The sequence below is a fragment of the Leucoraja erinacea genome, chromosome 6 (genome assembly GCF_028641065.1).
Source record: "Leucoraja erinacea ecotype New England chromosome 6, Leri_hhj_1, whole genome shotgun sequence".
NCBI lineage: Eukaryota > Metazoa > Chordata > Chondrichthyes > Rajiformes > Rajidae > Leucoraja > Leucoraja erinaceus.
In genome coordinates, this window is record NC_073382.1 from 81,851,639 (window position 1) to 81,878,595 (window position 26,957).

The 26,957-nt window shown below is 56.3% G+C and overlaps 1 protein-coding gene across 4 annotated transcripts in view; it reads left to right on the top strand.

Moving 5' to 3' along the window:
• Positions 1-22,493, top strand: part of stim1b (stromal interaction molecule 1b) — a 111,525-nt gene extending 89,032 nt beyond the window's left edge. Inside the window, exons 6-13 of one of the 4 annotated variants that reach the window (XM_055637433.1) lie at positions 988-1,165; positions 2,301-2,487; positions 5,608-5,775; positions 6,949-7,049; positions 8,437-8,672; positions 11,489-11,569; positions 15,106-15,175; positions 21,691-22,493. In XM_055637433.1, coding sequence (XP_055493408.1) covers positions 988-1,165; positions 2,301-2,487; positions 5,608-5,775; positions 6,949-7,049; positions 8,437-8,672; positions 11,489-11,569; positions 15,106-15,175; positions 21,691-22,273 — 1,604 coding nt within the window. In that variant the 3' untranslated portion in view covers positions 22,274-22,493. The remainder of the gene's footprint in view (positions 1-987; positions 1,166-2,300; positions 2,488-5,607; positions 5,776-6,948; positions 7,050-8,436; positions 8,673-11,488; positions 11,570-15,105; positions 15,176-21,690) is intronic. The other 3 variants (XM_055637434.1, XM_055637435.1, XM_055637436.1) reach the window with 3 other exon arrangements.
• The last annotated feature ends 4,464 nt before the right edge of the window (positions 22,494-26,957 follow it).

Here is a 26,957-nt window from a genome sequence, read left to right on the forward strand (position 1 = left end):
TTGCTGCCTCACAGCGCCAGAGACCCGGGTTCCATCCTGACTGCGGGTGCTGTCTGTACGGAGTTTGCACGTTCTCCCCGTGACCTGCCTGATATTCTCCAATATCTTTGATTTCCTCCCGCACTCCAAAGACGTGCAGGTTTGTAGGTTAATTGGCTTTGGTAAAATTGTAAATTGTCCTTATTCGGTGTAGGGCAGTGCGAGTGTACGGGGATCACAGGTCAGTGCGGACTTGGTGGGCCGAAGGGCCTGATCCCGAACTGTATTTCTAAACTTATGGCCGATGGAGTCCAAGCCGACCAGCATTATCCTACACACATGGGACCATTTATCATTTACAGAAGCCAATTGGCCATCGTACATCCTGGCTTTGGCATTGATGTCAGTGACTGTCTGATCCTCTCTGCTCCACGTGTCTCTGCAGATTCGGTATACATCTCCATGCCTTCCACCCCACCCCTCCTCTTTACCTTTCCTCCCCTCTCCTCTCCTCTCCCCCTCCCTCCCTTCCCCTTCCCTCCCCTTTCTTTCCCACTCCCCCTTTTCCCTCTCCTCCCATCCCCTCTCCTCCCATCCCATCCCCGCCCCATCCCCTCTCCACCCATCCCCTCTCCTCCCCTCCACTCTTCTCCCCTCCTCCTCACCCCTCCTCCACTCCCCCCTCCTCTCCCAATAGACAGCAGGTGCAGGAGTAGGCCATTCGGCCCTTCAAGCCAGCACCGCCATCCAATGTGATCATGGCTGATCATCCCCAATCAGTAACCGGTTCTTGCCTTCTCCCCATAACCCCTGACTCCGCTATCTGTGGGGGTAGTTAGTGCCTGCTGTGCTATCTCCCCCTCCCTCCTCCTCCTCCCCCTCCCCACCAATCCCCTCCTTCCTTTCCCACCCTCCCCTCTCCTTCCCTCCCCTCACATCCCCCTCCACCCCTCCTCTCCCCTCCCTGCCTGTGTGCTGACTGTCTCTCTGTGTGTGTGTGTGTTGCAGTGACCCGCCACAACCACCTGAAGGACTTCATGCTGGTGGTGTCCATTGTGATTGGTGTGGGTGGCTGCTGGTTTGCCTACATCCAGAACCGCTACTCCAAGGAGCACATGAAGCGGATGATGAAGGACCTGGAGGGGCTGCAGAAGGCTGAGCAGAGCCTGCACGACCTGCAGGAGAGGTGAGAGCCCACCCCTGGGTGCTCACACCCACCCGCAGCCTGGCACCCCAGGATGCTCACACCCACCCGCAGCCTGGCACCCCAGGGTGCTCACACCCACCCGCAGCCTGGCACCCCAGGGTGCTCACACCCACCCGCAGCCTGGCACCCCAGGGTGCCCACACCCACCCGCAGTCTGGCACCCCAGGGTGCTCACACCCACCCGCAGCCTGGCACCCCAGGGTGCTCACACCCACCCGCAGCCTGGCACCCCAGGGTGCTCACACCCACCCCACGCCTGGCACCCCAGGGTGCTCACACCCACCCCACGCCTGGCACCCCAGGGTGCTCACACCCACCCGCAGCCTGGCACCCCGGGGTGCTCGCACCCACCCGCAGTCTGGCACCCCAGGGTGCCCACACCCACCCGCAGTCTGGCACCCCAGGGTGCCCACACCCACCCGCAGTCTGGCACCCCAGGGTGCTCACACCCACCCGCAGCCTGGCACCCCAGGGTGCTCACACCCACCCCGCAGCCTGGCACCCCAGGGTGCTCACACCCACCCGCAGCCTGGCACCCCAGGGTGCTCACGCCCACCCACAGCCTGGCACCCCAGGGTGCTCTGGCACCCACCCACAGCCTGGCACCCCAGGGTGCTCACACCCGCCCGCAGCCTGGCACCCCAGGGTGCTCACACCCCCCCGCAGCCTGGCACCCCAGGGTGCTCACACCCGCCCGCAGCCTGGCACCCCAGGAGCACATGAAGTGGATGATGGACCTGGAGGGGCTGCAGAAGGCTGAGCAGAACCTGCATGACCTGCAGGAGAAGTGAGATCCCACCCCAGTGTGCTCACACCCACCCGCAGCCTGGCACCCCAGGGTGCTGCGGCACTGACGCTCGCCCTGGCCAGCTGTTGTCCGTGTGAGAGGGGAGACAGTGGGTGCTGTACCACACTGTGCCCCCTGCTACTCTCTCTCCCACCGGCTGCTGCCAGTCAGGGGACAGTCTGTGTAACGTTGCTGCCACTGCCCCTGGTGCCACCGCCCCAAACCCCACGCCCATGCTCGGCTGCTATCAGTGTGAGTGTGGGCCGGGTGTCGCTCGTGTGTGCTGTACCCCAGTATCACCCTGACACTGACCCCCCCCCCCGGCAGGCTGCTGAAGGCACAGGAGGAGCACCGCTCGGTGGAGGTGGAGAAGGTGAACCTGGAGCAGAAGCTGCGGGACGAGATCAATGCGGCCAAGCAGGAGGCCCAGCGGCTGCGGGAGCTCCGCGAGGGGACCGTCAACCAGCTGAGCCGACAGAAATACGCCGAGGAGGAGTTGGAACAGGTGGGAGTTGTACGTTTCACTAGGACCAGGTACTGGCTGGCGGGGACAACGGGGGGGAGAGAGAGACGGGCCACAAGGGGGGAGGGGTAGAGACCAGCCCCGGGGAGGGCGGAGACAGAGACCGGCACTGGGGAGGGGTGGGGAATGTAGGGGTAAGGGGTGACAGCCAGGGGACCACCACTGGGGTGCGGGGGGGGAGGGGAGGGGAGGGGCAACGCAGACAGAGGACAATCCGGGGGGGGGGGGGGGGTGCTGGGGGGGGGGAGTGGTGAGGAGAATGGAGAGGAGGTGAAGTGGAGAGGACGGAGGATGGGGAATAGAGAGGAGAGCCCCGGGGGGGTGATCGGGGGGGAGGCGGGGGTTCAGGCGGGGTGTGATTTGTGGGGCAGGAGGGAGGTGATGGGGGGGAGGAGAGGGGTGAGGGGGGTGTGGTGATGGGGCAGGAAGGGGGAATAGGGGAGAGGGGGGGGGTAATGGGAAGAGGAGCGGGGGTGAATGGGGGGAGGAGGTCGGAGGGGGATGGGGCAGGGGGGGGGTGATGGGGGGGGGAGGATGGGGGGGAGGGGGGGTGCTGGGGGGGGAGGGGGTGATGTGGCCGGAGGGGGGAAGATGGGGGAGGAGGGGGGACGATGGAATGGGAGGAGAGGGGGAGATGTGGGGAGGGGTGGGGGGGAGAAGGGGGAGGAGGGGGGTGATGTGGGGCGGAGTCAGGTGGGGGGGGGGGAGGGGGGGGTGGGGTGTGGGGTGGGAGGGGGGGGGGGTGCTGAGAGGGGGAGGGGGGGTGAATGGGAAAAGGAGGGGGGTGATGGTGGGGAGGAGGGGGAGATGGGGAGGAGGGGGGGTGATGGGGAGAGGAGGGGGTAGAGGGGGGGGAGGAGGGTGGGGTAAAGGGAGGGGGAAAGAGGCGGGGGGAGATAAAGTGGGGAGGAGGGGGGGAGGAGGGGGGAGGGGGGAGATGGGGGAGGGGAGGGTGGTTGAGGAGAGGGAGAGGGAGGAGGAGGAGGGGTCGAAGGGGGGGAGGGGGAGATGTGAGGGGAGAAGGGAGGGGGTGATGGGGGAGGAGGGGGTGATGGGGGAAAGAGGGGGGATGGGGAGGCGGGGGGAGATGTGGGGAGGTGGGGTATGATGGGAGAATGCGGGGAGGGGGGATGGGGGAAAAGGGGGGGGGGGAGAGTGGGGGGAGGTGGGGAGGGGTAATGGGGGCGGGGGGATCTGTGGGGAGGAGGGGGGAGGATGTGGGGAGGAGGGGTGATGGGGGAGGAGGGGGGATAGGAAGGAGGGGGGGGGAGAAGGGGGAGATGTGGGGAGGAGGGGGGGATGGGGGGAGCAGGGGGGAGGGGGGGAGGAGGTAGATGGGGGAGGGGGGGGAGGAGGGGGGGGAGGTGGGGAGGATGGGGGAGGAGGGTAAGAAGATGTGGGGGGAGGGAGGGGGTGAGATGGGGGAGGGAGGGGGGAGGATGGGGGAGGAGGGGGAGATGGGGGAGGAGGGGGTGTGTGGGGAGGAGGGGGTGATGGGGGGGAGGAGGGGGAGGATGGGGTGAGGGGGGGAGGGAGGGGGGGAGAGGAGGGGGAGGAGGGGTGATGGGGGAGGAGGGGGGGGAAGATGTGGGGAGGGGGGGTGGATGGGGGGGGGAGGAGGGGGGATGATGGGGGAGGAGGGGGTGGGATGTGGGGAGGAGGGGGTGATGGGGGGAGGGGAGGAGGGGTGATGTGGGGAGGAGGGGGTGATGGGGGAGGAGGGGGTGATGTGGGGAGGAGGGGGTGATGGGGGAGGAGGGGGGTGATGTGGGGAGGAGGGGGTGATGGGCAGGAGGGGGTGATGTGGGGAGGAGGGGGTGATGGGGGAGGAGGGGGGGATGTGGGGGGAGGGGGGGGGGTGATGGGGGAGGAGGGGGTGATGGGGGGAGGGGGGGCTAGGGGGATGGGGCAGGAGGGGGGGATTGGTGGGGCGGAGGGGGTGATGGGGGAGGAGGGGGGGTGAGTGGGGAGGAGGGGGGTGAGTGGTGGGGCAGGAGGGGGGTGCAGGTGGGGGTGATGTGGGTGGAGGGGGGTGATGGGGGGAGGGGGGTGATGTGGGGAGGAGGGGGTGATGGGGCAGGAGGGGGGTGATGTGGGGAGGAGGGCGGGTGATGGGGGAGGAGGGGGGGGGGGTGATGGGGGGAGGAGGGGGGGTGATGGGGGGGAGGAGGGGGTGATAGGAAGTGGGCAAGGGGAGGACGTGGGGGTGAGGCAGAGAGACGGGGGTAGGGGGGCAAGGACCCAGCTCTTGAACACACCACAAACAAGATGGCAGAGTAGTGAGGGACCATACACAGTGCTTGAGGAAGGGTCCTGAGCGGACATCTGCAGTTGTACAGGGTCTTGGTGAGACCACACCTGGAGTATTGCGTACAGTTTTGGTCTCCTAATCTGAGGAAAGACATTCTTGCCATACAGGGAGTACAGAGAAGGTTCACCAGACTGATTCCTGGGATGGCAGGACTTTCAAATGAAGAAAGACTGGATGGACTCGGCTTGTACTCGCTGGAATTTAGAAGGTTGAGGGGGGAACCTTATAGAAACTTACAAAATTCTTAAGGGGTTGGACAGGCTAGATGCAGGAAGATTGTTCCCGATGTTGGGGAAGTCCAGAACAAGGGGTCACAGTTTAAGGATAAGGGGGAAATCTTTTAGGACCGAGATGAGAAAATAAATTTTCACACAGAGAGTGGTGAATCTGTGGAATTCTCTGCCACAGAAAATAGTTGAGGCCAGTTCATTGGCTATATTTAAGAGGGAGTCAGATGTGGCCCTTGTGGCTGAAGGGATCAGGGGGTATGGAGAGAAAGCAGGTACAGGATACTGAGTTGGATGATCATCCATGATCACATTGAATGGCGGTGCTGGCTCGAAGGGCCGAATGGCCTCCTCCTGCACCTATTTTCTATGTTTCTATCTGTTCCCTCCCTCCATAGAGGCTGCCGGAGCCGCTGTGTTCCCCCCAGCCTCGGGTGCTTTGCGTGGGTGGGTGGGTGGGTGGTGGAGGGCGAGGGTGTGGAGCGGGGGGAGCGTCTGGGACCAGGGAGTGGGGCAGCACGACACACAGACAGACAGACGCTGGGAAATGAAACAGTGAGCTGTCTCCCTCAGGTCCGCATGGCGCTGAAGAAGGCGGAGAAGGAGCTGGAGTCACGGGGCAGCTGGTCGCCGCCCGACAGCCTGCAGAAGTGGCTGCAGCTCACACACGAGGTGGAAGTCCAGTACTACAACATCAAGAAGCAGAGTGCCGAGCGGCAGCTCTATATTGCCAAGGAAGGGGTGAGTCTTCATGCTTCTTCTTCTATCGTGTGGCGTGCACAGCCTAAACTTGTTGGACAACTTGTTCTATTTGATCTTCCGTTTGTGCTCGTCGAGTTGATTGCATTAGTCGAACCAGTGAAGGTTGCAATCTTCCACCCCAGTCTTCATGCCCATGGATGACAGCAGCACATCCAGGCCATTCGCCCCATCGTCTACTCCACCATTCAATCTGGGCTGATATGGGTAGCATGGGCCGAAGGGCTAGTGTCCATGCTGTGTGACTCTGGCTATATTCAATGTCTTGCCCACCTGTCTGTCTAGATCATGTCATAAGGTCATAAATGATAGGAGTAGAATTAGGCCATTCGGCCCATCACGTCTACTCCGCCATTCAATCATTACTGATCTATCTCTCCCTCCTAACCCCTTTCTCCTGCCGTGTCCCCATAACCTCTGACACGCGCACAAATCAATTGGATAGGTGACGTTTCACAGAGTGCTGGAGTAACTCAGCGGGTCAGGCAGCATCTGTGGAGAACATGGATAGGTGACGTTTCCGGTCGTAAGGGTTCCGACCTGAAATGTCACCTGGTTCTTTTCTCCAGAATAACTCCATAACTATGGATTAATATACAAACAAAACAATCTGTTTAGTTTATCGTCACGTGTACCGAGGTACAGTGAAAAGCTTTTGGTGCTTGCTAACAATCAGCGGAAAGACAGTACATGATCACAATTATTGGATTACAATGACATGATCATAGTCTGATGAAGGGTCTCGACCCAAAACGTCGCCCATTCCTTCTCTCCAGAGACGCTACCTGTCCTGTAGCAGAAAAGGGTCTCCGGTCGTCTTGGACTCCATGCCACTGGATCCTGACCCAGATCTGTCAAGGACTGTGGGGTTGCTGTCTGTGCACCAGTCTCCCCAACGTTAAACAAAGTCACGCACAGGCGTCCTCCATATAAGGAATAGCACCCTGGACACACCCATGGTCAGCATCCATAAGACAACTTCCAAATAGGCTCTGAGCTACATAGACTTGGGGGTATATGTATATATATATATATACTGAAGTTTGTTGGTGTTTATCATTGTGTTTAGAGACCAGTTGTGCTGCTCCAAGTAATTAATGAATTGCTGGGGTTCTGGTGATACTAAAACACCTCTGTCTCGTTCCCCATCTACAGGCAGAGAAGATCAAGAAAAAGAGGAACACCTTGTTTGGGACATTCCACGTAGCGCACAGCTCCTCACTGGACGACGTCGATCACAAAATCCTCGCCGCAAAGTAAGCACCGAGCAGATTTAAAGCGGCACTTGTGGGCCCCACACCCGAGGAAGGAGGTGCTGGGTCTGTGGAGAGGGTCCAGAGGAGGTTTACCAGAATGGCCCCAGGAATGAGTGGGTTAACCTCTGATGAGCGTTTGTCGACCCTGGGCCTGTACTCACTGGAGTTTAGAAGGATGAGGGGGGGGGGACCTCATTGAAACGTACAGAATAGCGAAAGGCTTGGATAGAGTGGATGTGGAGAGAATGTTTCCACTGGAGCCTCAGAATTAAAGGACGTTCCTTTAGGGAGGAGAAGAGGAGGAATTTCTTTAGTCAGTGGGTGGTGAATCTGTGGAATTCTTTGCCACAGACGGCTGTGGAGGCCGAGTCAGTGGATATTTTTAAGGCAGAGATAGATAGATTCTTGATTAGTACGGGTGTCAGGAGTTGTGGGGAGAAGGCACGAGAATGGGGTTGAACCAGCCCTGGGGTTGGGTATGGGGATGGCCTGGGATCGGGCGATTGTGTGTAAGGGGTTTCTGCAGCTTCTGGGGGCCGGGTAGGAGGAGGGGGTGGAATGGCACGGGGTGGAGGGGGATAGGTCTGTGGGGACCTCCCTGGGCAGGCGTGTTACGGGGGTGGGGGGGGGGGGGGGGGGGGGGGGTGGGGGGGGTGTGAGCGGCCTTACCACTGGGTGAGGTGATGGCCCGCGGGGGTGGGGGGGGGGGGGGTTGGGGTGCGGGGGTATATGGACCCCATGGTGAGCTGTCTCTCTCTATCACAGACAGTCGCTGAGTGAGTGACGGTGGCTCTGTGGGGTGGGGGTGGGGGGTGGGGAGGTGTGGGTGTGCGGGGGTATATGCACCCCATGACCAGCTGCCCCCCTCTATCTATCAAGACAGTGGAGGTAACGGTGGCTCTGTGGGGTGCGGGGGGGGGTGGGGAGGTGTGTGGGCGGTGGGGATGGTGTGGGGGGTGCGGGGGTATATGCACCCCATGACCAGCTGCCCCCCTCTCTCTATCACAGACAGTCCGCGCGAGTGAGGTAACGGTGGGCTCTGTGGGGTGGGGGTGGGCTCTGTGGGGTGGTGGGGAGGGTGATGGGGGTGCCAGTGTATATGCACCCCATGACCAGCTGCCCCTCTCTCTCTATCACAGACAGTCGCTGAGTGAGGTGACGGTGGCTCTGTGGGGTGCGGGGGGTGGGGGTGGGGAGGTGTGGCTGGGTGCCAGTGTATATGCACCCCATGACCAGCTGCCCCCTCTCTCTATCACAGACAGTCGCTGAGGGAGGTAACGGTGGCTCTGTGGGGGTGGGGGGTGGGGGTGGGGGAGGTGTGGGTGGTGGGGAGGTGTGGGTGTGCGGGGGGCACCCATGACCAGCTGCCCCTCTCTCTCTATCACAGACAGTCGCTGAGTGAGGTGACAGCGGCCCTGCGGGAACGGCTCCACCGCTGGCAGCAAGTGGAGATGCTGTGTAAGTTCCAGATCGTGAACAACCCCGGGATCAGTGCGCTCCACGCCGTGCTGAACATGGATCCAAGCTGGCTTGGACAATCCCGATCCACGCCGACACACTTCATCCTCACCGATGACCTGGATGATATGGAGGAGGAACTGGTGACTCCCGTCACCCTCCAATGTAAGTCACCATTCTCCTTCATTTCCACAAATCAATAGCTGCCTTCATTTTGCCAATCCCCACAGTCTCAGGACATTAAAGATGCCGTTAGGCTGGAAGCATGTAGAGAATTGGGTGGCGCGGCGGTAGAGTTGCTGCTGCACAGTTGATCCTGACTACGGGTGCTGTCTGTGTGGAGTTTGTACGTTCTCCCCGTGACCGTGTTGGTTTCCTCCCACGCTCCAAAGACGTACAGGTTTGCAAATTAATTGGCTTGGTATAGATGCAAATTGTCCCTAGTGTGTGTAGGTTAGTGTACGGGGGGGGGGGGGGGGGGGGTCGCTGGTCGGCACGGACTTTTGGGCCGAAGGGCCTGTTTCCGCGCTGTATCGCTAAACTAAACTAAACATTTACAAGGATGGTGCCAGGACTCGAGGGCCTGAGCTACAGAGAGAGAAAGTGAGGCTGGGCCTTGGACGCAGGAGGATGAGGGGTGATCTTATAGAGGTGTATAAAACCATGAGAGGAATAGATTGGGTGAATACACAGTGTCTTTGCCTGGGTAAGGGTTCAAGAACCGGAGGGCCGAGGTTATACATGAGAGGGGAAAGATTTAATTGGAACCAGAGGGGCAGATTTTCAACTCGGGGGGGGGGTCTTGACGTAGTTATATTGAATGAGTTGACAGAGGAGATGATTGACACAGGTACTATATAACGACATGTCAAAGACATTTGGACAGGTACATGGCCGGTTCTCTGGATACTTTCAAGAGAGAGCTAGACAGGGCTCTTAAAGATAGCGGAGTCAGGGGATATGGGGGGAAGGCAGGAACGGGGTACTGATTGGGGATGATCAGCCATGATCACATTGAATGGCGGTGCTGGCTCGAAGGGCCGAATGCCCTACTCCTGCACCTATTGTCTATTGCCAACATGGATAGGTAATGTTTAGAGGGATATGGGACCAACACGGGCAGATTGTGTAGATGGGGCATTTTGGTTAGCAGGGTCGAGTTGGGCTGAAGGGTCTGCTTCCATGCGATGTGACTCTTTATCAGATTGAGCTATGTTGATAGTGTCAATACTGGGGCGGGTGAAGCAATAATGTTCTGCTTTCATTGACACATTAAATGATGAGATAGATGCCTGTCTCAGTCCTGATCCTTGTGCCCAGTGACCAAGTTACTGAGCTGTTTAAGACCGAACTGCAGATGCTGGAAAAACCGATGGTAGACAAAAATGCTGGAGAAATGGGTGAGACTGCTCAATCTTTCCAGGTGCGGCAGAGGTTCATCCATTCACCCAACACCTCCGCTCGGTTTGCATTAGCCAACCTGCTCAGTACTTCAACTCCCCCTCCCATTCCGAAACCGACCTTTCTGTCCTGGGCCTCCTCCATGGCCAGAGTGAGGCCCACCGTAAATTGGAGGAGCAGCACCTCATATTTTGCTTGGGTAGTTTACACCCCAGCGGTATGAACATTGACTTCTCCAAATTCAGGTAGTCCTTGCTTTCTCCCTCCTTCCCCTCCCCTTCTCAGCTCTCCCACAGCCCACTGTCTCCGCCTCTTCCTTTCTTCTTCCCACCCCCCGCATCCCACATCAGTCTGAAGAAGGGTCTCGACCTGAAATGTCAACTATTCCTTCGCTCCATAGATGCCTCCTCACCCGCTGAGTCTCTCCAGCATTTTTGTCTAAGTTATTGAGCTAGGCTAGTGTGCTGTGTTTCTGCGTGTGGCTTGTCTAGGGGGCAGCGTGCCATGCTGGGTTGACTTGCACGGCATGTGCTGGCTCTGGAGAGGGTCCACAGGAGGTTTACCAGAATTATTGCAGCAATGAGTGGGTTAACCTATGATGAGTGTTTGTCGGCACTGGGACTGTACTCGCTGGAGCTTAGAAGAATGAGGGGGGGACCTCATTGAAACGTACAGAATAGTGAAAGGCCTGGATAGAGTGGATGTGGAGAGGATGTTTCCACTAGTTGGAGAGTCTAGGACTCACAGCCTCAGAATTAAAGGACGTTCCTTTAGGAAGGAGATGAGGAGAAATTTATTTAGTCAGGGTGGTGAATAGAAACATAGAAATTAGGTGCAGGAGTAGGCCATTCGGCCCTTCGAGCCTGCACCGCCATTCAATATGATCATGGCTGATCATCCAATGCAGTATCCCGTACCTGCCTTCTCTCCATACCCCCTGATCCCCTTAGCCACAAGGGCCACATCTAACTCCCTCTTAAATATAGCCAATGAACTGGCCTCAACTACCCTCTGTGGCAGAGAGTTCCAGAGATTCACCACTCTCTGTGCGAAAAAAGTTCTTCTCATCTCGGTTTTAAAGGATTTCCCCCTTATCCTTAAGCTGTGACCCCTTGTCCTGGACTTCCCTAACATCGGGAACAATCTTCCTGCATCTAGCCTGTCCAACCCCTTAAGAATTTTGTAAGTTTCTATAAGATCCCCTCTCAATCTCCAAAATTCTAGAGAGTATAAACCAAGTCTATCCAGTCTTTCTTCATAAGACAGTCCTGACATCCCAGGAATCAGTCTGGTGAACCGTCTCTGCACTCCCTCTATGGCAATCTGTGGAATTCGTTGCCACAGACGGCTGTGGAGGCCACAAGTCAGTGGATTTTTTTTAAGGCAGAGATAGACAGAATCTTGATTAGTGCGGGTGTCAGGGGTTATGGGGAGAAGGCAGGAGAATGGGGTTGAGAGGGAAAGATGGATTGAATGGCGGAGTAGACTTGATGGGCCGAATGGCCTGATTCTACTCATGAACTAATGACTGTGTTGTGTGAACATGTTGGTGTTTTTTTCCATGGATTGTTTGGGACCAGATATGGCATGGTTAATGGATCACAGAGTTACTGACCGCTCCCGGACACCCATAGACAGTCTGTCGACATGGAGCTCCACGGGTTTGGCATTACATATATACATGTCTCCTTTTGTTCCCTAATCGTCACTCCTGCTCACCAAACCAGGGCATGCCGAGCTTCCTCACCCGCTGTAGCTAGTGCCCGGGACCACAGGGAGAGATGGGTCAGACGCCAGCCCTTCACGCCCGGGAATGGCTCACGGAATACACCAGATGTCCAGGCTAATCGAGCTCAGAATCTCTCCACTCCGCTAGCCCTGAGAGCTCTACCTAACTCTCCTCCTCATCATTCAATAGACAATAGGCGTCACAGTTTAAGAATAACTCTGCAGTTGTACAGAGCCCTGGTGAGACCACACCTGGAGTATTGTGTGCAGTTTTGGTCCCCTAATTTGAGGAAGGACATTCTTGCTATTGAGGGAGTGCAGCGTAGGTTTACAAGGTTAATTCCCGGGATGGCGGGACTGTCATATGCTGAGAGAATGGAGCAGCTGGGTTTGTACACTCTGGAGTTTAGGATGAGAGGGGATCTTATTGAAACATATAAGATTGTTAAGGGCTTGGACACACTGGAGGCAGGAAACATGCTCCCGATGTTGGGGGAGTCCAGAACCAGGGGCCACAGTTTAAGAATAAGGGGTAAGCCATTTAGAACGGAGACAAGGAAACTCTTTTTCTCACAGAGAGTTGTGAGTCTGTGGAATTCTCTGCCTCAGAGGGCGGTGGAGGCCAGTTCTCTGGATGCTTTCAAGAGAGAGTTAGATAGGGCTCTGAAAGATAACGGAGTCAGGGGATATGGGGAGAAGGCAGGAACGGGGTACTGATTGTGGATGATCAGCCATGATCACATTGAATGGCGGTGCTAGCTCAAAGGGCCGAATGGCCTACTCCTGCACCTATTGTCTATTGTCATAATACTAACCAGGCACGTTCAGCATGCACGTGACGAGAGAGTTGGTGAGGAAAACCACAGCGGCGTGGAGATAGGGTGGAACGGCCGGCAGGTGGAGTTTAGTCGTGGCAAGGACAAGCCAATACACTTTTCCAAGTCAAGATGCTTAGTAAAGATAGCTCAGCAAGGAATGTCGATGAACAGAGAGATGGTGGGATTCAGGTGGACTGTTCGCTGACAGTGGCAACACAGGTGGAGGTGTAGATTAGAGTCACTCCACTCACAGGCTTATTAGAGAACTCTCTCACTCTCTCTCTTGCACGCTTTCTCTCGCTCTTAGACTACATACGCATGCTGAGATGAGGTTACCTCTGCAGAGTAGCTAATAAAGGACTTTGGATTCTTATCACTTTGTGTGAGCCTTATTACACAACGAGAAGGTGGACAGGGAGGCATGTGGCTCCCTTGCCTTCACAGGCTGGGACATGATGCAAGATTCAAGAGAGTTTATTGTCATGTGTCCCTGATAGGACTTGTAGGCATGTTTTAGACTTTACCAGACACTGGTCAGACTAGACGTGGATCCTTGTGTGGAGTGGTGGCCACATGAAGGGTGGGCTTGTGCTTGAGGTGGACAGGCTGCAGCTAATGCACTAGCTGTGTCATTGCCTGGAGTTTAGGAGACTGAGGGAGCGAACCGTCAGAGGTGTGGATGGAACAAGCCAGGGTAGGTTGGAGGAGGGCACTAGTTGTAACGTTGTGGTTGCTATCTGGACACCGGGGCAGTTTGTTTCACACGAGCCCACACACGAGTGGGCCGGGGAGGGTAGCGGTGGGGGGGGGGAGCAGTGGCAGAGAGGGAGCGAGGAGGGGAGGGGGTAGGAGGGAGGGAGGGTCGGTACAGGGACCCTCGGTCACTGCCTACAGCGGGTACAAAGCATCTTTCCCCCATGTCGCTGACTACCCAGCAACTCCACCACTGTCGCCGGGTTACCGGATTACAGGCTAATCCCACCGCTCAACACACACCCCCCCTACCCCCCCCCCCCCCCCCCCCCCCCCCCCCCGCTCTGGGATGTGTCAGCTTCCCTCACCACCTCCTGCCTCACCCCTCACCCCTCTCCTCTCACCCCCCCCTCCTGGAGACACCTACCTCTCCTCCCACCGCCCCTCTTCTGTCATAACTCCTCCTCTCTCCTCTCTTTCCTCCCCCTCTTCCTTTCTCTCTCCCTCTCTCCCTCGCTCTCCTTTCCTCTCCCAATCCATCTCTCCCATTCTAATCCATTCCTCTCTCTCTCCCATTCTCCCCCCCTCTCTCACCCCCCCTCCTCTCCCACCTCTCCCTCCTCTCTCATCTCCCCGGCTGTCTCCCCCCGTCTCCCACCCCCCTCCCCCTCTGTGCCCCCTCTCTCTCTCCCCCCCCCTCCCCCTCCCCCCCCCTCCCCCCCCCCCCCCCTCTCCCCCCCCCCCCCCCCCCCCCCCCCCCCCCCCCCCCCCCCCCCCCCCCCCCCCCGCCCTCCCCTCCCCACTCCACTTCTCCCCCCCCCCCCCTCCCCCCCCCTCTCTGTGACCCTTGGCCAGCCCGTGAGCCGAGGTGAAGGTGCCGCTGTCTGGTCTAACCCCCCCTTGTGGTTAACAGCTGCTACTTCAGGACAAATGGGGCCACGTCTAATCCTTGCCTGTCGCTCCTGCCACTTGTGGTTTGTTGTGTGTGGGAGGGATGGGCACTGGGACGACAGCCCCTTCTCCCCGCTCCCGCCTCCCGCCGGCATTGCCAGCCTTGCCCAGAGCAGGGATCATGCCCCTGGTCGCCAGGGTGTGTGAGGGGAGCCTGCCAGCTGTGCCCCCGAGCCTGAATCAGCCGCACAGTGCTGGAGAAAGCCAGTGGGGCCGGCAGCCTCTGTGGAAGCGGGCGGACATGCAACGGTGTAGCTCGGGACCCCTCCTCACACTGGTCAAACAGCAGGAGAGCAAAGGGAATGTGAGCCGGACAGTGGGAACGACAGTGGGAATGGCAGCCGGACAGTGGGAATGGCAGTGGGAATGTTGGCCGGACAGTGGGAATGTCAGTGGGAATGTTAGCCGGACTGTGGGAATGTCAGCTGGACTGTGGGAATGGCAGTGGGAATGTCAGCCAGACAGTGGGAACGACAGTGGGAATGTCAGCGGCAATGTCAGCCGGACAGTGGGAGTGGCGGTGGGAATGTCAGCCGGACTGTGGGAATGGCAGTGGGAATGTGAGCCCGACAGTGGGAACGACAGTGGGGCGGGCAGTGGGAATGTCAGCGGGAATGTCAGTGGGAATGTCAGCCGGACAGTGGGAATGGCAGCAGAGGAGGAGGGGCTGGCTGAAGAAATGTGCGGACAGGAACCGTTGACCCCGTGGCTTCCACAGAAGCTGTTCCAAGTCACTAGGTTCCTCCAGCACTGTGTGTGTGTGTGTGTGTGTGTGTGTGTGTGTGTGTGTGTGTGCGTGTGTGCGTGCGTGCGTGCGTGCGTGCGTGCGTGTGTGCGTGTGTGTGGTCAGCTGGCAGCTCCCTGTCCTGTGTCCTGCAGCTGCCCAGTGGTCAGTCCGGCCAGCCCTCAGGCCGCGCTGCTCACTGGGCGGTCAGCGGCTGGGGTGACGGGCGGGTGGACCTTCCCCTGGCTCTAACTCTCTCTCTCTCTCTCTCTCTCGCCCGCAGCCTCTCTCAGTGCTCACCCATCGGTTCGCCAGCGCCAGGTGGAGGGCCAGCACACGGCACCATCACAGAGGTTGGTAGAAGGGTTTAACGCTGGCCCGGGCTGTGAATCACTTCAGTGGAGCAACAGGGCATCTCTCCGCCGTATGCGAAGCCTTTCCTACTCGTGCCCCTGTTCCGACGTGTTTGGGCCCACCGCATCCTCCTCCTGCACCCACTCTCACTGCTTCCATCACCTCTCCCACTATCCTTCGCTGGAAACCATTGCCGACCTCCCCCCTCCTGACGTGACGGCCGGGACCCGCCCACGGACATTCAGTTACGGGTACGGCTTCTTTCATTCTTCCTGTCTGCCTGCCTGCCCCCCCCCCCACCACCCCCCACCCACCCCCCGCTTGTGCGCTCTCTCTCTCTCTCTCTCTCTCTCTCTTTCTTTCCCAACGCTCACTGCCGAGATTCCTGACAGTGTCTGCGTGTGTGTCAGCGTGAGTGTGTGCACGTGTGTGTGTTAGCATGTGCGGGTGTGTCTGTGCCCAAGTGTGTCTGTGTGTGTGTGTGTGTGTCAGCATCCATGTCTATGTGTGCGCATTAGTGTGTGTGTGTGTGTGTGTGTCCTAATGGCCTCTGGGAAGAAACTCCTCATCCTTTCCGTTCTCACAGCATGGCAACAGAGGCGTTTGCCTGACTGTAGCAGCTGGAACAGTCCGTTGCTGGGGTGGAAGGGGTCTCCCATGATCTTGCTGGCTCTGGATTTGCACCTTCTGATGTATAGTTCCTGCAGGGGGGTGAGTGTAGTTCCCATAGTGCGTTCGGCTGAACGCAATACTCACTGCAGAGCCTTCTTGTCCTGGGCAGAGCAATTGCCGAACCAGATGGTAATGTTCCCAGACAAGATGCTTTCCACAGCCGCTGAGTAGAAGGACTGGAGACACTATGAATTTCCTCAATTGCCTGAGATGGTAAAGGCTCTGCATTGCCTTACTCACCAGTGCTGCAGCGTGTGATGTCCATGTCAGATCCTCTGTGATGTGGACCCAGGTATTTAAAACAGCTCACCCTATCCACAGGATCCCCATTTATCCTCAATGGAGTGTACGTCCTCGGATGATGTGCCCTCCTAATGTCCACGATCAGCTCCTTAGTTTTTTTGATGTTCAAGAGGAGGCTGTTATCCTAACACCAGAGTGCCAGATCAGCCACCTCCCGGTAGGCCTTCTCATCATTGTCTGAGATCAGGCCCACCACCACAGTGTCATCAGCAAACTTGATTATAGAGTTGGAGCTGAACCTGGCCACACAGTCATGTGTGTACAGGGAGTACAATAGGGGGCTGAGGTCGCAACCCTGGGGGGATCCTGTGGTCAGGGTGAGAGACTTCCGATGTATTCCCTCCCATCTTGACTACCTGGGGCCTGGCGGTGAGAAAGTCCAGGACCCAGGCACACAGGGAGGTGTTGAGCCCCAATTCCAGTAGCTTCCCGGCCAGTCTGGTGGGGCCTATCGTGTTGAAGGCTGAACTGTAGTCTATGAACAGCATCCTCACACAGCCCCCCTTCTGGCTGTCCAGATGGGAGAGAGCGGTGTGCAAGACCTGGGAGACCGCATCGTCCGTGGATCTGTTCGGACGGTATGCGAACTGCAACGGGTCCATGTTCCGAGGGAGGAAGGCACAGATGTGTTTCTTCACCAGCCTCTCAAAGCATTTCATGACTACCGAGGTAAGGGCCACCGGACGGTAGTCATTCAGACAGGCTGGGGAGGCATTTAATGGTACCGGTACAATGATGGATTTTTTGAAGCAGGCAGGGACCACGGACTTGTCCAGGGAGAGGTTGAATATTGTAGTGAGCACCGGAGCTAGCTGCGTAGCACAGGACTTGAGTACTCGCCCCGAGATGCCATCGGGGCCTGCAGCTTTCCTCGTGTTCACCCGTGTCAGAGCCCTCCTCACGTCGTGCTCGGACAGCGAGAATGTGTGCACACTCCTCCCTTCAGCTTCGGTAGCCAGCCCGCTGGCGGTATTGTCGTTAGTCGGCAAACCTGGGGTGATGTTGCCCGTCTCGAAACGAGCGTAGAAGGAGTTCAGGTCATCAGCTATGAAGGTGCTGGCACTTGCGGATGAGGGAGGGGTGCTTCGGTAGTTGGTTACAGTCCGTAGCCCCTGCCACAGGCTTCTGGTGTCCTGCTGCTCCATCTGTGACTCCATCTTGTCTCTGTACCTTCTCTTTGCGTCCTTCACCGCCCTTCGCAGTCGGTAGGACTCTGCCTTGTAGACGTCCATGTTTCCTGATGCCAGGCCCGAGTTGTAGGCAGCGGTGCGAGCATTCAAGGCCACACGAGCGGACATGTCTACCCAGGGTTTTTGATTCGGAAAGGTGCTTACCCTTACCGTGGGGACGATGTTGTCGGCTATTGTTACGTTGAAGTCCGTGACTGCTTCCGCGAACTCACTGACGTCACTGGAACTTGCTTGGAACATATTCCAGTCGACATCGCTCAGTGCATCTTGCAGCATGGCCTCTGACTGGTCGGACCACCGCTTTACGTCCCTCGTCTCTACCGCTTCCCGAACTATCCTCTGTTTATATTCCGGCAGCAGGAAAATGGCAGCGTGGTCAGATTTTCCTAGAGGAGGGCCTTGTAGCCCTTCCGGAACGGCGTATAGCAGTGGTCCAATGTTCTCTCCCCCCCTGGTGGCACACGTGATGTGTTGGTAGAAGTTGGGCATGACCTTCTTGAGATTTGATTTATTAAAATCTCCAGCCACCACCATAGCCGCATCTGGGTTCTTGTCTTGATGTCGACATAGCACATCGTGTAGGGCCGATAGTGCCACGTCGGTGTCCGCCTGCGGTGGAATGTAGACGGCTGTGACGATCACTGAGCCAAACTCCCGGGGAAGGTAGAATGGGCGGCACGAGATCGTCAGGTGCGAGCAGGAATGGGAAAGCATCTTGATATTTCCAGGGTTGCACCAGTTGTTATTGGTCATGAAGCAGACTCCTCCACCCCTGGATTTCCCAGATGCTTCTGTTCTGTCAGCACGGTGGACAGTGAAGGACTCGGTTGGGCAGATTACCTGATCCGGAATCAGTGAGGTCAGCCATGTTTCAGTAAGGCAGAGGATGTTGCAGTTCCTTATGTCCTGCTGGAATCTGACCCTCATCCAGCTTGTTCTCCAGGGACTGGACGTTCGCCAGAAGAATGCTGGGCAGAGGAGGACGAAAGGCTTGGGCTCTCAGCCTATTCTGAATCCCCCCCCCGCTTACCCCGATGTTTTCTCCGGGTTTTCCTTGTAGCCACGCTCCCACTGTTGTTGCCGCGGCGCTCTCTGTTGATCTCTGCTGGCCACTCTGGATCGGTAAGTACAGCGTTTAAAAGGTCTCCGTTTGCGCTAGAGTTTAGATTTAAGAGAGTTTCCCTGCCATACTTTGTTAGTACTAGGGAGATAGAACTTAGAAATAAATTGAAAAAGAACATGCAAGTTAAAAAATAGGCACAGTTTTCGCGGAGCTGCCACGACAGCGACTGGACAGAGCGTGACTATGCGTGTGTGTCAGCGTGCGTGTGTGTCAGCGTGCGTGTCCGTGTGTGTGTCTGCTAGTGTGTCAATGCGTGTCTCCACATGCGTGTATGTGTGTGTCAGCATCAGTCTATGCGTACGTGTCGGTGTGAGCGTGTCTGTGTATGTGTGTCGGCGTGCGGGTCCATGTGTGTCTGAGTGCTTGACTGCGCACGTGTGTGCGTCAGCATCTGTGTGTGTCAGTATGTGTCTCCACGTGTGTGTGTATGTGTCCGTATGTGTGTGTCTGCATGTATCCATGTGTGTGCCTGTGCATGCATATCTGTGTGTGTGTGTCTGTGTATTTGTGTGTGTGTATATTTGTGTGTGTGTGTGTATATTTGTGTGTGTGTGTATTTGTGTGTGTGTGTGTCTGTGTATGTGTGTGTGTATATTTGTGTGTGTGTGTGTATATTTGTGTGTGTGTGTGTGTATATTTGTGTGTGTGTGTGTGTGTGTGTATTTGTGTGTGTGTGTGTGTGTGTATATTTGTGTGCTTGTCCCTGTGGGTGCCTGCGTGTGTGCCTGTGTGTGTTTCACTGAGTGCTGTACTTGTGTGCACGTGTGTCTGTGTACGTGTGTCCGTGTGTACGTATGTGTGCGTTCCGCAGGCTTTGCTGGGACCGGTGTGAATGGAGTCGGGGAATCGTACCTGCTGGCGCGTGCGTTGGCTGTCACGTGGTTTTGCTGTTGCTACATTTCAGCTTTTACAATTCATTGACATTAGTAGTGCCTTTTTTCCCCCCTCTTCTCTGCTTCCATCTCACTCCTCTCCGAGTTGTTCCCCTGCATGGCCTCAGCTGTGGTCAAACAGAGGTGCTACTCTGCCCCCCCAGCAGAGTGAACAGGGGCCCACTCCCCAACCCCCAGGGCACTGCTACCAGCTGCCCACCAGTGCTCTGCCCACCAGCCTCTGCAGCAAATACTCCAGTCTATCGGTGATTATTGACTGACAATGAGGAATCAAGCACTCCTGACGTGTTTAAGAAAGAGCTGCAGATGCTGGAAAATCGGAGGTAGTCAAAAATGTTGGAGAAACTCAGCGGGTGCAGCAGCATCTATGGAGCGAAGGAAATAGGCAACGTTTTGGGCCGAAACCGGCCCGAAACGTTGCCTATTTCCTTCGCTCCATAGATGCTGCTGCACCCGCTGAGTTTCTCCATCAATCACTCCTGACCAATGGAGCAAGGCAGGATGTAATGCCAATAGGTCTAATTTGCAGCAAGGCGGTGAGGGGGAACTTATTTAGTCAGAGGGTGGTGAATCTGTGGAACTCATTGCCACAGAGGGCTGTGGAGGCCAAGTCTGGATATTTTTTAAGGCAGAGATGGACAAATTCTTTGGTTGTCAAGGGTTTTTTGGGGAGAAGGCAGGAAAATGGGATTCGGAGGCAGCGATCAGCCATGATTGAATGGCGCAGTAGACTCGATGGGCCGAATGGCCTAATTCTACTCCTATAACATGAGCTTCAGTAGTCTGAAGATAGACCGGAGTAACTCAGCGGGTCAGGCAGCATCCCTGGAGAGAAGGAATGGGTGTTGTTTTGGGTCGAGACCCTTCTTCACACTGGACAGACCTTGGGGACCTCTGACTCCGAATCGTCACCTATCCATGTTCTCCACAGATGCTGCCTGACCCGCTGAGTTACTCCAGCACTCTGTGAAACGTCACCTATCCATGTTCTCCACAGATGGTGCCTGACCCGCTGAGTTACTCCAGCACTCTGTGAAACGTCATCTATCCATGTTCTCCACAGATGCTGCCTGACACGCTGAGTTACTCCAGCACTCTGTGAAACGTCATCTATCCATGTTCTCCACAGATGCTGCCTGACCCGCTGAGTTACTTTCTATCATTGGGTCATAAGGGATAGGAGCAGAATTAGGCCATTCGGCCCATCAAGTCTACTCCGCCATTCAATCATGGCTGATCGTTCTCTCCCTCCTAACCCCATTCTCCTGCCTTCTCCCCAAGAATCCATCTATCTCTGCCTTAAAAATATCCATTCACTTGGCCTCCACAGCCGTCTGTGGCAAAGAATTCCACAGATTCATGAATGCAATCAAGTCAAACTCCAGTACAACAGATGGAGCAAAGGGGGAGATACAGAGTGCAGAATATAGTTCTCAGCATTGGAGCGCATCAGTTCCACACACAAAGTCCAATGTCCGCAATGGGGTAGAGTTGAATCGCACAGTAGCCTAGCTTATGGAAGGGCCGTTCAGAAGCCTGATAACAGCGGGGAAGAAGCTGTTCCTGAAAAAACACAGGAAAGTCATTCCTGTCGATTCCCAAAGTGGGAATGGCCAGGATTTGGGAACAAGAAACATCTGAGTGACTTGTGATGGATGGGTGGTCCCGACAAAGCCACATCATTGGGCAGAGAGGTTGTGCTGGCCTTAGCTCGGCTATTCATACCCCAGCCCCAGACGGCACAGTCTGGCTGCTGTCTGGCCCGACGCAGGGTTCCAGACGCACAGTCTGGCTGCTGTCTGGCCCGACGCAGGGTCCCAGACACACAGTCTGGCTGCAGTCTGGTACAACCCAGGGTCCCAGACGCACAGTCTGGCTGCTGTCTGGCCCGACGCAGGGTCCCAGACGCACAGTCTGGCCCGACGCAGGGTCCCAGTCTCTGGGTTAGGGCTCCCACACCACCCCAGGGAGCTGCTGGCGTCTGTGGCTGGACATTACAGGGGCTGCTGGCTGCTGCAGTGTGAGTGCCTCGTCCCGTCTGGTGTGGTCTGGTCTGGCCATGCGGCCAGGATCGCTGACATCGCCCGCTGCCTTTCAATTGTGCAGGACAGATAATAATGTCTCTTAAAATGCGAATGGCTTCTGCATCAGCGGCAATGGCCAGCGGGGTCAAGGGGCAGTGTGGGTCAGTGCTGGCACTGGTCAGCACAGGGCTGTGTGGGTCAGCGTGGCTCAGTGCCCAGCTACGGGGTCAGTGTCTAGCCATAGGTCAATGTGGGCCAGCCCACGCTGTCTGGTGCCAGTGCTAACCAGTGCTGTTTCTCTCTCCGTAGGGAACTAAACCACTCGGACCAGGAGTCGTGCAGTGAGCCGCCTCGCCCGCCTGCCTCCTCCCCCCACGCCCACAGCTCCGGCCCCCGCTCGCTGCCCTCCAGACCCTGCTCCCTGCTGAAACTGACCGAGGAGCTGACCCCCACCCACAGCACGGCCTCGGACTCTAACACGCCCACCCCCAACGGCAGCAGCCAGGCGGGCGACTCTCTGGGCAGCATGTACTCGGAGAGCGTGGCCGACACTCCCCCCGCCGCCAGGAAGCCCCCCTCCGCCCGCGGCCTGGAGAAGTCGGCCAGCCTGAGCGAGATCCACCGCGGCAACGAGGGGTCGGCCATCAGCCCGTCCGAATCGTCCCGCTCCCTCAGCCCCACCTCCACCGAGCCCGAAGCTGCCGCCGCCTCCGCCGCCGGCACCGGCCAACCGCAGCCCCGCGACGGCGGCTCCAAGACCACCAAGATCCCGCAGCTGGCCACCAAAAAATCCCCCATGGAAGATGACAGCACCTCGACCGGCGAGGACACAGAGCCCAACCCCAGCAAGAAAAAACCTGGCTTCAAACTCTTCAAGAAGAAGGTGAAGTAGTCGTCTAGACTACAGTGGTCTAGAGACACACCAGAACTGTCGCAGTGAGTGAGTGAGTGAGAGTGAGGGGGCAGACTCTCTCACACACACCTTCACTCAAGTCCGCAGGCTTTGTCCCCAGGGAGTGGATTTTATTTAATCTTATTTATTTTACAGACTGGTGTTTCCTGTTTGGTGACGGAGCAGCTAGAGGCGGCCGTTCCCGCGCCTCCCCCCCCCCCCCCCTCCCCTCTCTCGCGCTGCATGCCCCCCCCCCCCCCCCCCCACATGCTGGTGTCTGTCTGTCCGTCTGCCCGCCCGCCCGCCTTGTGTCAGGTCAGCATGCGCGCGCCACGCTTCCGCAAAAACAAAACTAAAGCAAAAAAATAATAATAGTGATAAATGATTTTTAAAAAACTATCCCCTGAGGGAGGTTTGATTTAGGGTTTGGTCATGTAGCGATGCACAGCAGACCTGTGCCAGAGGTTGGCAGATGAGTCTGCCCCTTTGTCCCCACTTGCCAAGGTGGAGGGGGGGTGGGGTATTAGTCCCCAGGGTGGGGATCCTGTTTGTTCCCAGGGTGGGTGGTCAGTTCGTCCCTTGGGTCGGGGTCCTGTGGTCGTGGGGTCAGGGCTATGCCCGCTCCATTCACCCCCGTCCAACTCTCTTCACTGTGAGGCTTGCTCTCGGTTCCAAAGATGTAAAAATGTACAAAGTCCAGACTTGGGAAAGGGCTCGAGTGGTGTCCTGCGCTGCGACCCTCACCTACAGCTCCAGTGCCACAATCGCAACCCCCCCCCCTCCCCCCTCCCGCCAACAAGCCCCCTGCCCAACGCAAAATAAATCATCAGCCGGTAAACATCCAGGCCACGGGTTCCGCCAGCATTTCCTCTCCAGTGTTAATCTCACTCCAGCACAACACGTCTCTCTGCCACGACCCTCTCATCCAGACTTCATCACACTCCCTCTGTTACACACTTCCATCCCTCTCTAACTCCCCCTCAAATCCTCCTCTCCTCTCCACCTCCCCAATCCCCTCAACATGAAACATCAGATGCTTCCCAGATGCTGCCTGACCCGCTGAGTTACTCCAGCACTCTGTGAAACGTCACCTATCCATGTTCTCCACACAGATGCTGCCTGACCCACTGAGTTACTCCAGCACTCTGTGAAACGTCACCTATCCATGTTCTCCACACAGATGCTGCCTGACCCGCTGAGTTACTCCAGCACTCTATGAAACGTCACCTATCCATGTTCTCCACACAGATGCTGCCTGACCCGCTGAGTTACTCCAGCACTCTGTGAAACGTCACCTATCCATGTTCTCCACAGATGCTGCCTGACCCGCTGAGTGTTTCACCAGTTCTGTGTTGATTTCGGACACGCAGTTTCTGTCACCTGTCTCTGTAATCCTCAACCCTCCTCTACACCAATCGTCTCCTACACTACTAATCCCTGTCATCCTCGTTGCCCTTCCCTCCTGCCCCCCGACCCTCTCCCCTACACTGCTAACCTCTGCAACCTTCACTGCCCACAGTGTTAACACCTTCATTGTTCATCTCACTAACTCTGTCTCATAACTCTGCTCCTCTCTCTATCCCTGAGCCTCCACACTTAGACTTAGACCAGGGCAGCACAAGAACAGGCTGATTGACCCATAATATCATAGCCAGACATGTAGAGTGCCAATCAGCCTGCTCCTGATCCATGTCCCTCAATTCCCTGCATAAGCATGTGCCTACCTAAAAGCCTCCACCCCCACCCCCGGCACCCACCGCCCTCTGTGTAAAACACTTGCCCCGCACATCTCAATACTTTGCCCCTCTCACCCTAAAGTCGTGCCCCATGCTAATTGTTATTTCCACACTGGGTAAAAGGCTCAGAATGTCTATCCTATCTACGTCCCACATGGAAACATAGCAAATTGGTGCAGGATGAGGCCATTCGGCACTTTGAGCCAGCACCGCCATTCATTGTGATCATGGCTGATCGTCCCCTATCAATAACCCGTGCCTGCCTTCTCCCCATATCCCTGGATTCCACTAGCCCCAAGAGCTCTATCTAACTCTCTCTTAAATCCATCCAGTGACTTGACCTCCACTGCCCTCTGTGGCAGGGAATTCCATAAATTCACAACTCTCTGGGTGAAAAAGTTTTTTCTCACCTCAGTCTTAAATGGCCTCCCCTTTATTCTAAGACTGTTGCCCCTGACTCGCCCAACATTGGGAACATTTTTCCTGCATCCAGCTTGTCTAGTCCTTTTATAATTTTATATGTTTCTATAAGATATCCCCTCATCCTTCTAAACTCCAGTGAATACAAGCCTAGTCTTTTCAATCTTTCCTCATATGACAGTCTCGCCATCCCAGGGATCAATCTCGTGAACCTACGCTGCACTGCCTCAATCACAAGGATGTCCTTCCTCAAATTAGGAGACCAAAACTGTGCACAATACTCCAGATGTGGTCTCCAGAGCCCTATACAACTGCAGAAGAAATCATTTATAAACTTCTACCAGGTCTCCCCTCAACCTCTGGCGTTCCAGAGAAAACAATCCCAGTCTGTCCACCCTCTCCCTGTAGCTGAAACCATCTAATCCCGGCATCGTTCTGGTAAACCTCCTCTGCACCGTCTCCAAAGCCCCCACATCCTCCCCAGAACTGCACGCAATACTCCAGATGCGGCCCGACCCTCATTCTGGCCATAGTCATATCAAGTCAACTCCGCTATATTCAATCATGGCTGATCTATCATTCCCTCCCAACCCCATTCTCCTGCCTTCTTCCCATTAACCCCTGATACCCGTTACTGATCAACAATCCCCTTAAAAAATACCCTGCATCTTAAACATTTTCTCTGCCTCTGGGCCAAATAAATGTATTCCCTGTATCTCGGTACACAAACTGATACCAAGAACCCACTGCTCTGGTGTTGAACTCGCACCTAGTGTAAATCTATAACCCTCGCTCCCCCCCCCCCCCCCCACACTTTTACTCTCGCCCCCCCCCCCCACTCACTCTCCCTCTCTCACCCCCCACACTCCCATTCTCTCACACCCCCCACTGTTAAACATAGGCCACTACAGGCCAGGATGCCCGTGGCAACCATGGCACCAATGTGACCACACAGGGTCTATACCCCTCTATTCCCTGCCATTCCATGTGTGTATGTCAATTCCCTTGAAGCACCACGACCGTGCCTACCTCCACCACCACCACCTCCCCCGGCAGCACGTTCCAGGCACCCTTAACTCCCTATCCAAAACACTTGCCCCGCACATCATAAGATCATGTGATAGGAATAGAATTTGATCATTCAGCCCATCGAGTCTACTCCGCCATTCAATCATGGCTGATCTATCTCTCCCTCCTAACCCCATTCTCCTGCCTTCTCCCCATAACTTCTGACACCTGGACTGATCAAGAATCTATCTGTCTCTACCTTAAATATATCCACTGACATGTTGCCTCCACAGCCGTCTGTGGCAAAGAATGACACACATTCACCACCCCCTAAAGAAATTCCTCCTCATCTCCTTCCTAAAAGAACGCCTGAGGCTGTGCCCTCTAGTCCTAGACTCTCCCACTAGTGGAAACATCCTCTCCACATCCACTCTGTCCAAGCCTTTCACTATTCTGTACGTTTCAATGAGGTCCTCCCCTCCTTCTTCTACACTCCAGCGAGTACAGGCCCAGTGCATTAAAAGTCGCCCCTCTCACCTTAAAACTATGCCCTTTATTGTTGGATGTTTCCATCCTGAGTAAAACGTTCTGACTGTCTACCCTATCTACATTATCTCATCATTTTATACACTTTTAGGCCTCCCCTCTTCCGTCATTCCAGAGAAAATAATCCCAGTCTGTCCAACCTCTCCCTGTAACTGAAACCCTGCATCGTTCTGGTAAACCTCCTCTGCACCGTCTCCAAAGCCCCCACACGCTTCCTGTAATGGAGGCGACCAGAACTGCCCGCAATACTCCAGATGTGGTCTAACATTGTGGCTCTCCCTCTTCACCATACACTGTCAATCTCTCTCTACATAGAAATGTAGACAATAGGTGCAGGAGTAGGCCATTCAGCCCTTCGAGCCAGCACCGCCATTCAATATGATCACGGCTGATCATCTACAATCAGTATCCCGTTCCTGCCTTCTCCCCACATCCCTTGATTCCGTTAGCCCCAAGAGCTCTAACTGCACTCCTCTGTTAACGGTTCCAGTCCTCTTTAGCCCTCGCTGGCCTGTTCATCGATCTCGAATCCCTAAAGTCAGGTTTCAATGTAAAACATCTGGATGGCCAGCTGTTGCCCACCCTGAGCCCATTCTATTGTCCCTGGCCCTCTGTGGCACTCAGTAGCCTGTTACCCCCCAGCCCCCCCCCCCCCCCCCCCCCCCTCCAACTGTTCCTTGTCCCCCCCACCTCTGGCTGAGATTTTATATATTTTGCCTTTGCTGTTTAAAGATGCAATATTCTGTATTTCTGACCTTTCTACCATAACCGGGCTGCTTGGATGTAAATGTCTTGTCCACTGCAGTCAGCACAGATTTAGTTTCAACCTGAACAAGGGTCTCGACCCGAGACGTCACCTATTCCTTTTCTCCACAGACGCAGAGTTACACCAGCTTTTTGTCCACCTTTAACTTAGTTTAAGTTAGGCACAAAGTGCTGGAGTAACACAGCGGGTCAGGCAGCATCTCTGGAGA